The 12,251-nt window shown below is 37.2% G+C and overlaps 1 protein-coding gene across 1 annotated transcript in view; it reads right to left on the reverse strand.

Moving 5' to 3' along the window:
* Nucleotides 1-7,407: 7,407 nt before the first annotated feature.
* Nucleotides 7,408-12,251, reverse strand: part of CASKIN1 (CASK interacting protein 1) — a 1,590,276-nt gene continuing 1,585,432 nt past the window's right edge. The window contains 1 exon segment of the mRNA XM_044089212.1: nucleotides 7,408-8,165. Within this exon segment, the coding sequence (XP_043945147.1) occupies nucleotides 8,069-8,165 (97 nt within the window). The 3' untranslated portion in view covers nucleotides 7,408-8,068.

The following is a 12,251-nucleotide window of genomic DNA, read 5'->3' on the forward strand; positions in this document are numbered from 1 at the left end:
CCTTTTTTATAGCGTGACTACTGAAGTTTGAGGTTCCTTAGGCAGATTCCATTTGCAAAGTCTCCGATCAGGATATCGGTGACTTCTTTGAGAAGCAATCAACGTTTTGCTGGGTAAACATATAATGTGGCTGGCAATAAAGATGCCACAGCTAATAAGCTTTATTTTGTTGACCTGGGTTTGATTCCCTTGATCTCCTCTTGTACACTGTGTGACAGATACCAAAGTAGTGATCTCCAGCAAGAACCTGCATTTATAAATACCAGGTGTGTCAAAAAATAGACTTAAATTAAATGTTAAAAACTGCAACATTATCGCATTTAGTAGACAAACCTGGCATACAGCATAGACAATCCTTCAAAATGAAAATGTAGTTAGAAATCTTGGAACCCAGGTTGATAATTCCCTCTCTTTTTATTACTATGTGACAACAGTTGCCAGAAAATCCTTGTATTTAACACGGCTAATCACCAAAGGAATATCATCCAGATGTAAACAGATCATTGTCCATTACATTCTGCACTGATCAGGACAATTACTGAATACAATGCCCCTTTGGAATGTACCTCAATAGACACATCATACAACTGGAAAGCTCCCAGAGGTTTCTAACCAATAAGATTATGGCCTTAAAAACCTAAATCTATCAGAAAAGACTGAAAACTCTGTCCCCCTTCTCCATGTCATACAGACTCCACACAGGGGACCAGGATCTCATCCCCTTTCACAAGTAAAACAGTCCAACAAATACCAGAATCAAGGATCTAAATCTACTTCAGCAGATTAATAAGACAAAGTGGAGAGACAGATTCATTACTAAGTGTTTCTCTCACCTCTGGAATAGGCTCCCTCTGCAGATCAAGCGGTATGATACACTATTTTCCTTCGAATGGGACCTGGTTAATTGGATGGCTATTCATAAATTCACCCCAGGCCTGAATGACATATCCCTCCTTCAGAGGGGAGGTACAGTCTAGGGTGAGAATTGGCAAGGTATAAACGTCAAAAGACTTAATCACCTTGAATTTCTTATGTTTCCAAAAATTCCTGTGAACAGATGAAACTAAACTGAACGTAATTGTATGCTCACAAGTGATACTTCCCTTCTTGTTGTTAGCATTCAATGAAAGCATTAGCAAATTTCCATTTACTTGCATGGTAGGAGATAATAATATATGGTATTTATGGGGCTTTCCCTTAAATACCTAATATTTACTCCTACTCCAGCATATAGTGAACCAAGTGAAAGATGGTGAATGAAGTTAGCGACTCTCAGTGCCAGAAAGCCAGGCACTGGTTATGATCCAAAATAAACGTCAGATGCCAATGAAAACCTGCCAAGGAATTGATTACATACCACATCAGTATCAGATACCAGAGAAACCATGCCAAGAAATTGATTAACTACCCCATTAACATCAGATGGCAGAGGAACCATGCCAAGAAATTGATTAACTACCCCATTAACATCAGATGACAATGAAAACCTGCCAAGAAATTGATTAACTACCCCATTAACATCAGATGCCAGTGAAAACCTACTAAGAAATTGATTATGTACTCCATCAGCACTGGATGCCAATGAAACCCTGCCAAGAAATTAGTTGCATACCCATCAATATCAGATGCTAGTGAAACCCTGCTAAGAAATTGATTGCATACCCTGTGTAATTCTGAACAGATCTTATAAACAAACCAATGCTCCTGGCTCACCCTTGCAAAGAGGCATTTGAGCCCAATGATGTTTGCCTGGCTAAAATAAAGATAAATAACAAACATAATGCTTACAACTAGTAAAACTACATTTTGGTGCAGTTACTCCTGCATGGCAATGATACAACAGCCATGGGTACTGTTTTCTAAAATGGTACAGCAATTTTCTGTAAGGAGTCCGGGCAGTGCCTAACATATTCTTAAATTAAAGTAACACCTAGAGCTAACTCAGGTTTCCTACACAATACCCAGATGGGGAGAAATGATGGTTTAGTCTCTGTTAATAGCTGTGAGATTTTCAGATGTACACGGCCGGATATTTTACACTGCTGAAACATAAGAAATGTTTAACTCAGAAGAAAGACTATACAGCCAACCCTTGTACCACCTACCTACATACCTATGTTGTGGTTCAGTTAACAGTGGGCAGCAAGGTATACTGTTACAAGGAAGTTGCTAATTTCTTGCAAAAAATGTAGTCTATGGCTTCTGGAGACATTTGCAGGGGAATCATCATTTGGTTGTTCTTCTTCTTTCGGCTTTTCCCAGTTAGGGGTCACCACAGTGGAACTCTGGTCCACTAATGATTGACAGTAGATTTTTACAGTGCTGAGGTGCCATCCCGATGCCCAACCTTCAATGATGGCATGCCCATTCACGCATTTCGAATGCCACTCAACCACGGTGAGGACATGTAGACTCCACACAGAAGGCGTTCCAGCCGAGAATCAAACGGGAGAACCTCTTGCTGTGAGGCGACAATGCTACCACTGCACCGCCGCAGCTTCATCATCATTTGGTATAAAGTATATATCTGCTCTGTATATGCATGCTAAAAATCATACTTTCCATTGCATGAAAATTCTGAGTGAACGTATACACTGAGTATACGCTAAGCTCTTACATTCAAGGTACAGGTGGACTTTATTTGGAATGTGTGGTCTAGTCCATTAGTGGGAATACTTATTTAAATGTGATGTCAGCAGATGTAACTGCATCATGTTTCAGAATTCCAAAAACAAATGCTCTCTACCTTTCCAATTCATTATATTTTCTCTTTCTTATGAACCATGTGGACTTACATTTGATCTGCACTGAGAAGATACTATATTAATGGATAAGATTGCTCTGCTTGAAGAGGCCATAAAACTGTCTTGTAGTATTAGGACAAGTCCATGCTGGATTGATAAGCTTCTAGTAGCTTGTGTTCTGTGGTTGGACATGTTGCTTTCTGCAGCATGAGTATTAGAATTCCTTGAAAGGATTTTCTGGTCAGTATAGTACCATTTAATCGGGTCTATATCAGTACCTCGAAATGCCATCTCTCCAAACACCTAAATATCATCACCTAATGAGGGAAATCCAAAAAGCACGAACGGCCGCTTCCGCAAATTTTTTTCACAGGGAAAAAATGTGCTTGCCCATTATCGGGAATTTGCCCTTTTCTCTAATGTAGAGTGATCTCAGAGTTGGTATATTTAGTTAGGGGTGTGTGGGGGGCTCAGCCCCCCACATCGGGGGTGTAGGGTGCGAAGTCCCCCCCCCACTTCGTTAGAGTTTGAAAATTTGTTTTCCTGTTGGTCGGCCACGGGAATTTTTTCCCTGTGAAAAAATTTGCAGAAGTGGCCGTTCGTGCATTTTGGATTTCGCTCATTAGGTGTAGATTTTTAGGTGTTAGAAGAGCTAGTGTTTCATTGTTATAATATAGACCCATTTAATCTTGACTACTGTATGATTTGGTATAGCAAATAACAACATATTTCAAATATTGAAGGGTTGCAGCATAACAAAGTGGAACAACAGTCTAACACTTTGGGAAATTATACATCTGAATGATAACTGGTAGAGGATGGCTGCAGTGAATAGGGATTTTATGCAGGAAAAAAGATAACTTCCTCTTTAGAGGCTACAGGAGCAACATTGTACTGCACCCCAAGGAGACATTTGGTACACAATGCAAATGCAAATGAGTTACACAGCATGAATAGCCGTGGTAAGACAACTGATAGACAAGTATATATACAAAAGATATATGGTAAAAAATGCATTCAGTTCCACAGAAGTGCAGTAAAAGAGCAAAAGACACTGTCCTCATATGAAAGTACAGTCAGAGAAGCTATCAGTGTTACAGGAGTAGTATACTTTATATGATCAACTACATAAATGTACCAGTATGCAAAAGTGGGCTGCACCGATGTTAGTGTAGCTCAGTAGGATCTTGTATTGTGCACGACTCTCTACATTTATGGCATTAGTCACAGAGTGCCAAACCAAATGAAACATTAATGAACATTAGTGTGTATATATATATATATATATATATATATATATATATATATATATATATATATATATAAATGAGCCCCAAAGGGTTCAGAATCTTTCAGAACTGTAATGCCCCTCCTGCATTTCAGCCTAGCCACAATGTCTCCCAATGCATACCGTTACCTCTTTGGAACTGGATGATGCTGTTATGTAGTGGTATATGCAATGCCACATGCTGGCATATGCAGTCTGAACTGTACTGTGCATTATTCTGATGTAGCAGCGAACTGTACTGTGCATTATTCTGATGTAGCAGCTCGAGATACATAGTGTACAACTTTCCCAGTACTGTATGAGTATAAAGCAAGGCTCACAGTGTTGCTGTGGTGCACATCCTTTTATAGCATCCTGACTGCCACCTGCACTCTGTATAAATGCAGAGTGCAGAGTCTGCTATGCATTTCACCTATGTGTACACTGGAAGCAGTTCACCGTGACAGCTGTGCTCTGACCATGTAGGGTGTCATACTATGCTCACTTGGATTCTACTTCAAACCGTCTCATAACAAGGTGCACTCAACTTATGCAGGGTACATAGTCTACTATACTGTTTCTATTTAGTAACATCTAGTTCCACCCTTGAGCACCTATGGTACCATACCTCATTATGGCATGCAATATGCAACACTGAGCATCCTTAAAGTAACATGCACCCCGCTCCATCTGCCTACTGCACTTTGTATAATTAGGGAGTACAGTCTGCTATGCTGGTTACCCTCACTAACTGCTACCTCTTCCCCTACAGAGAGCTGCACCCTTTTCCTTTATGTGTAAGATCCCATGGAAATATCTCCCCCCCCCCAAAAAAAAAATGGTACCTCCTTTATAAAACCAATTTAGTCCTTTTGTTCTCTATATAACCAAAACTCTATCAGAACTAAAAGCAATCTTTCCACAACTTTTTTTCTATAAGTATTTACAGATTTTTTTTTAAAAATATGTATTTATATAATATGCTGTTAAAAAGTACAAAAACACTGTCTATAAAAATGTATAAAAGCTAAATAAAAACTCACCAAATGAAATACGACAATTTTGAAGCTTTTAACAATAAAGTGATGTTGATTGAAACATTCTCATTCAAAGCAGGGGGTTTTGAGGCATTGAGCAAAAGCTGCCATTGTAATTCCCTACAGTCATCTTCTCCTCCCAACACTCTCCATCAGAAATGAACATTTTTTCCAATACAAAATAAATTTCTTAAAGTTCACATAAACTTTGGCATGTTTTCTTAATGTATGGGTGTTATCTCTAATTTCAATTGCTTAAACATTCTCATCAATTTTAAGCTGTAATACCTTATCCAACTTTCCCACATAAAATGAGGCAAGTGACAGGAAACTAGCTATAAGTACCCCCACCGCCCCATTTCCCACAGTTCTATTTACCTGGACAAAAAAAGAGTCTTTGGGTAAGTAAGGGATAGTAATATTCACACTGTCAAAAAAATCTACACTGTTGGCATGACCCATGTTTAAACATCTCCCTACTAGATACACTACTTTTCCCTTCATCTTTATATCTTTTTTTCCAAGCAACCTTTAATGTTCAAACTTCTCTTAAAACAAATTCAGGGGCCTGTCTAAGTTCATTAGTAAGACCTGTGGGTCTGAACATTGTATTCCAATTTTTCTGAATACTTTTTTTAACATTGGTAGCGCTATAGTTAAATGTTAACCCCATAGCATTTCTAAGGCTCTGACCTCCTTTGTCTCCACTAAAACTAATTTCAGTTCATGGTTTCAATGAGAATGTTTCAAATCAGTACTGTTTTACAGTTAAGAACTGCAGAATTGTAGTATTTCATTTAGCAAGTTTTTTCATTTACTTTTTTTTTTGCCACATAGTGTTTTTGTATCTTTAACAACATACTATATAAATATATTTTTTTAAAACCTATTTAAATCTTTATTTAAAAAAGTGACATCATTGCTTGGTTGACCATGTGACTTGTTATTTTAATTGTATTTAATGAAGTGGTGGAATGATTGTTTTTAGTTCTGATAAAGTTCTGGTTATGTAGAGAATGAAAGCGCTAAACTGGTTTAATAAAGGAGGTATGATTTTTTAGAAAGATATTTCCACAGCTTTTTTTTTTTAAGTTATTTTTATACTGTTCAGCAGCATTTTTTGGTTATGGGTAGAATGCTCGGTGCAGCTTCATTTCTTTACTCTCCCTAACCTTTGAGACCCCCCCTCCAAAAAAAAAGTCATGCCTTATTACAGCAGCATTTGGTATTACAGTGAAAAGGTGCTTCTGTTATTCCTGGCCCACACAGATACCAGCTGGCAGGTATCCTCCTTCTGAACTATACTGCTATTCCTGCTTTTACTCTCCATTTACCTCACAAAGTCACTTTGTTCTGCCAAGTCTGTTTTATCAAACAGGCTCCAGTCCAACATTTTTCTAACCTACTCCAAGGTTTTCCAACCTTGGAATCAATTCAGTAGTTAACATGGTAGAACAAACTGCATAGAGATTGCATTTGGGCTTGTCCATGATGTGAAAAATTTTGATGAGAGCTCCTTTGATTAGATGGGGTCACTAGGTCACTAGGTCTTAGATCACTTACAAATGATTTGGTTAGATGTACCACAACTCTTCTGTCAATATTGCAGCTGGAATGCCTCAGTAAAATGTTGAGTGTGCAGTATGGTTACAAAATGGGAATACAACAATTTGAATTCATGTTTCTCTAGGAATTCTATAGCGCAATACAGATATTGCTGCAAAGTCTGCTATTATAGTGTTTCCAGATGACAGTGATTAATATCCAGTACCTATTTATTCCTCTGCACAAGTTTTTCTCCATTCCCACTATCCCCATGAGACCTATGTGTAGTAATTAATAACTAATGTAATCAGAAAGGGCAACAGTTACAGAAAGTATTAAGATTTGATTTATATGATACAGCTGATGTATTCTTGACAGGAACGTATGTTTTGTGACATGTATTAGACTGTTTTAGTGTGAAGCAATTTTATGTGAGTGTGCTTAGCACACTGACATGGATATTAAGAGGGTACATGTGCTGTTGTTCAAAACCGTGCCTTTTAATAACAAGGCATCTCAAAGTATCGTAATTAGGATAGTAAACCTTTATCTGAACTAAGTAATTTTTCCAGCCTCAGGAAAAAAATTCTTCTTGCTGTTCAGGAGCTCAGGAAAATTTTAAGAATTACATTAAAATTAGTTGTTAATGTGTGTGCGTGTGTGTGTTTGTGTATATATATATATATATATATATATATATATATATATATATATATATATATATATATATATACATATATGTGTGTCTGTGTGTGTGTGTGTGTGTGTGTGTGTGTGTAGAAAACAGTGTGCATTTCTTTGGACAAATACATTATTCAAATTAAGTTAACCATAAAACAATTTACATTTTATGAACATATAAGTTATTAATATGATGTGGAGATTTAAGGCCATAAAGCAAGGTATTAATGTCAGCTGGAAGTGAATATGAAGTGAAAGTTCCTAAGATAAATAAAAAAGAATTCTCATCATGAAGCAAAAATTATAACGCAGTAACTTGGAGATCTGTGAAATACAAAGGTGGGGAAAGAAGAGACTTTTTTAAGTTCATTTCCATTCAGAACAACAATAAAAATATTGAGAAGTATAATTTCTACACTTGAAGCACTACTGTTTTTTTCTGGGATCTCTCAATATAAATTTTCTTTTGTTCATGCTTTTACAATTTACACATACTTTTAAATAATGATGTAATTTCTTTATAACAAGTTGCAATATTCCGTTATTTTTCACTAGGTAGAAAAAAAAGTTCTTTCTTCTTCAAAACTGGCCCTACAGACCTCCTTATACTGAAACTTGGAAATGTTTTAGCACAATCCTGAGGTAATGTATTCTTTTTTTGTGCAAACCAAAAGATTGTGTTTCAAGTGGGGAGGCTCTGTACAAGATCAGTCCAAGGAGAAGGGGTTTTCGCGTCATTGTGCCCTTGTGCCCAGTTGGAGTCCTGAGGTTGCCTAGAATTACCTGGTCTGTCTTTATTCTAACATGGCATCCAACTGATCGGCTAGGTCGTCAAACATACTACCGATGTCATCCAGTATGCTAACTGTGCTCTTTGATTCAATAGCTGAACTGCTGAAAAAAAAAACAGAATTAGTATTATTTTTATTTTTTTATTTTACAACTCTGTCACTTACAACACAGAAGTCTTTAAATGAAAACTCCTGCTTATACAGAAATACCAACTTATTATATAAATGATTTATCTTTTTTTACTCAGAGCAATGAAAATAAATGTATGTTCACAGATGTATAGTCTTCTGTAAATAAGGATGATTAATCTGTGTAATTATATTTCATGTGCAGACCAGCATCCCGATCTGGATCATGGACAAATGGGGCCCTAAGCAGGGTAATCATCCAGTCCCCTCCCCCACAGCCATTCCAGTGCCCAAATGCTTGTCTTTATCTCCCCAATTACCATAGCACTGTTCAAACCTGTCAGTGTGCCTACTACTTCCTTCTTTACTTTTACAATGATTACAGCAATTTGGATTTAATTTAAAACTTTTATTTCAGATTTCATAGTGCAAACACTGACGGCCATTTGGCTAAACAAAACAAATCATTTTCACATATTGGAAACAGACTTAGCATGAGCAAGAGAAAACTTTTCCTCCCTTCCATTGTAGCTCACATTCATTGAGAATGCATCTGGACAACGGGAGAGTAAGAGTACTTTATGCACTGTGCTGTTTTAAAACCATGGGTCGCTGGCACACATGTTAAGACTGCATACATGCATGTGTTTCTTGATTCCCCTTTCTGATTGTTTTAAATGATATTGTTTGTTTAGTTTGTTAGAGTGCATTTTAAATTTGTAGTTTTGAATATTCTTTCCAGTAAGCAGTGAAACAAAATGTATGAACCAATAATGACAAAAGTATCCATTTTGGAACATTTCAATCATAAAAGGCCACTCAAACTGCTGTCATTGTAATCCTCCAATGTTTGTACTCAATAATTAGAACAACCACTTTGACTGTTTATACATCACATATTTGATTGTCAGAAGCATAGCTGGTTCAACTAGTGCCCTCAGCCATAGGCCAGTACTATAAATCAGCACCCCACCCCCTCAGCTATTCACGTAAAGAGCAAAAAAGAAAAAAAAGGACTTCACTTTCTACACTCCCAGCTTTTCTATTAAACAGGAAAAAAAGACATTCCTTCTTCTGACAAACTATCCAGGTGGCCAGATGCATGACACCACCATCCCCTCCTGCTCCAGCCATTAAGGTCTCATAGGTCTCATTTCTGTTCCCGGTTCCCAACTCTCCTTCAACTTATTTTAGTAAAAAATATTTTAAATTGTAGTAAACTGTTTGCTACATATTCAGCATGTAGTTGCTACAGTTTATATCCTTACTGCAAGAAATGCTATGGTGTTGATATTTTAATTTAAAAAAAATCTTAAACTGTAGCAAACTGCTTGCTACAAATGAAGCAAACAGTTACTACAACTCATACCCTGCCTACACAAAGCACATCAAGTGCAATACCAGCTTTCAAAAGCTGGTATTACTTTAAATAGAGATTGGGATCAGCTGATCATGCCCCCAACACTTTTGCATCTGGGGCATTTGCCCTTCTCTCACCACTCTAGCTACGCTCCTGCTAATTGTGATAAAAGTTGATTACAGTAAAGTATTCCAATTTGCTTTACACAAATGCACTCTAGTCCTGCAAAGACAGAAGAAAAACATTTTAAGTTTATCAGCTCAGTAGGGCCAGTCATTCTTATCTACAGACATCTGTCAAACCTATCAGTTATAGCTACATCATTGAATGCATCATTCTGAAATGTCTATTAAAAGAAAAAAAGATAATAATGACCTAAGCCACATATTTCACATTTTTTTCAAATAAACACAGTAGCCAAAGTATTCCAACTTAAATCTGTCTCTGTCTCTATCTCTCTCTCTCTCACACACACACACACACACACACACACACACACACACACACACACACACACACACACACGCACACACACACACACACACACACACACACACACACACACACACACACACACACACACACACACACACACACACCTATCCACACACATTAGTACTGCAAAGCCAGATTAAAGACTGCTTAAAAATGACCAGATAATAACAGCATAAGATACTTTCATCCACAGAGTGCCCTCCCATTCCAACCAGTAGTTCTTGCCACTTAGTGCCACTTAGTTCAATGTGTATAACCCTCATTGTTATGAAGAAATATATTACATGTACTTTGTTAGGAGCTTTGGATGAACTACATGAAATTGCATACAGATCACTAGTATCAGACCATAAGATCCAGCCATGTGTAGCACAGTGGGAATAGAAAAGTATTTATGACAGCATATGAAATATTAACAGCCTGATATGCTAAATCAATATGCACAATCTCTACAGAAGTAAAAGTTATCTAAATAATTCCACATTAAAGACAACTATTACTAATGCAGAGGTTACTGCTGGCAAACAACTTTGCATTTCAGTGCGTTGTCTACAAATGCAGGACCTGCTGCCCCTTGAAGAACAAATTGCCTAGGTTACATTAAAAATATGATGGGCTGGTTACATTGGCATAACATTTCCTAGATCAGCTAGGCAATACGGAATGGCTGGCAAACAGTGACAACAGGTTCATAGTTACCAGACATGCAGTCCCAGAAACCATTAAGGAGCCTAGTCTGTATTCCCAATGGCGCCAAAGCACTGCCTAGTTAAGTGATTTGCTTAATATCACAAGTATGTAAATGATAGTGGAAAGATTCAAACTCTGCTCTCTTACCACTGGAAGCAGCTCATTAACAAGTCAGAAATGTAATCCTCTGCACTGACTGCCAGAGTAACAATTTTAACTAAATGCACTTACTTTAATGGTAGGAGATAGTAATGCATAATATTTGGGGGAGGGGGGGGGGTTACAATCCAATCCTGCAGATCAGATGGCTCTGATCATTATTTGGAGAGATTTTCAGAATGTTCTGATTATTACTCCACTTAATGCAGACTATATGACCTGACAGATGTCAAACCCTTTTCAGATGCTGACAATGTAAAAAAGGTACTGTAAAAAATATATTACTAAAATGCAATACATTTAGTCTACAAACAATTAACATGTTTAGATGCCATTATACAATCCAGGCCTATTAATAAATTAATTCATACTTTAAAACAATATAAAAACTGCAGCAACTTTTTTTTCAGCAACCAAAAAGACATATAAAATTTGGAAATATTACTGCATTCAACCTATTATTTTTGGGGGGGAAGGGGCTTACATGCTTGCATAATACCTAGATCTCATTTTTGACCTCCCTATGTCTTCCCTGTCATCAAGAATAGCTATCCTCTGTGATATTACTCAGTACAGAACTGACATACCTGTATCATTAATAATGTTGTACTGTTGCAGTATGCACCTTCAGAGTCAACAGAGCCGGGCTATTGACAAATGAGGCGTTATGCAAGGCAATAAACCAGGCTCCCATTAGACATGCCAATATCCCATTACTTTGCTGTCTCTCCTCAATTACCACAAACATTATTCAAACCTGTCAGTGTACATAATATTTTCCTCTTTACTTTTACAATTATCACAGAGTTTTGGATTTCATTTAAAACTTTTACTTCAAATTTTGTAGAAAAAACTCTGATAGCTATTTTCTAAAGAAAACAAAACGTTCTCATATTGTAAACAGGCTTAGCAAGAGAAATATTAAACTCTTCTTTCCTTGAAACTCACATTTAGCGAAAACGCATCTGACAACCCATTAAACTTCAATGTGTTGGAATTAATCTTTAAATAGCATACAGTGAAGTACTAACTGCCATCTATGTGAAGGGTGCAAGAATTCAAAAGACAAATGTGTAATGGATTTAGCCTGGGAGAGGTTCAGGTTTTGACTCTGAGCAAGTGACTTAACTAGACAGTTCCCCCAAACTGAGGCATTTCACACACACACACACACACACACACACACACACACACACACACACACACACACACACACACACACACACACACACACACACACACACACACACACACACACACACACACACACACACACACGTTATCTGTCCAGCACACTTGTACATTTGTAACCATTGGACTATATTAGGTTCTTCCATGCAAGCACACAAAATC

This window comes from Protopterus annectens, chromosome 12.part0, assembly GCF_019279795.1.
Source record: "Protopterus annectens isolate FY-2018-M chromosome 12.part0, PAN1.0, whole genome shotgun sequence".
Taxonomy (NCBI): Eukaryota; Metazoa; Chordata; order Ceratodontiformes; family Protopteridae; genus Protopterus; species Protopterus annectens.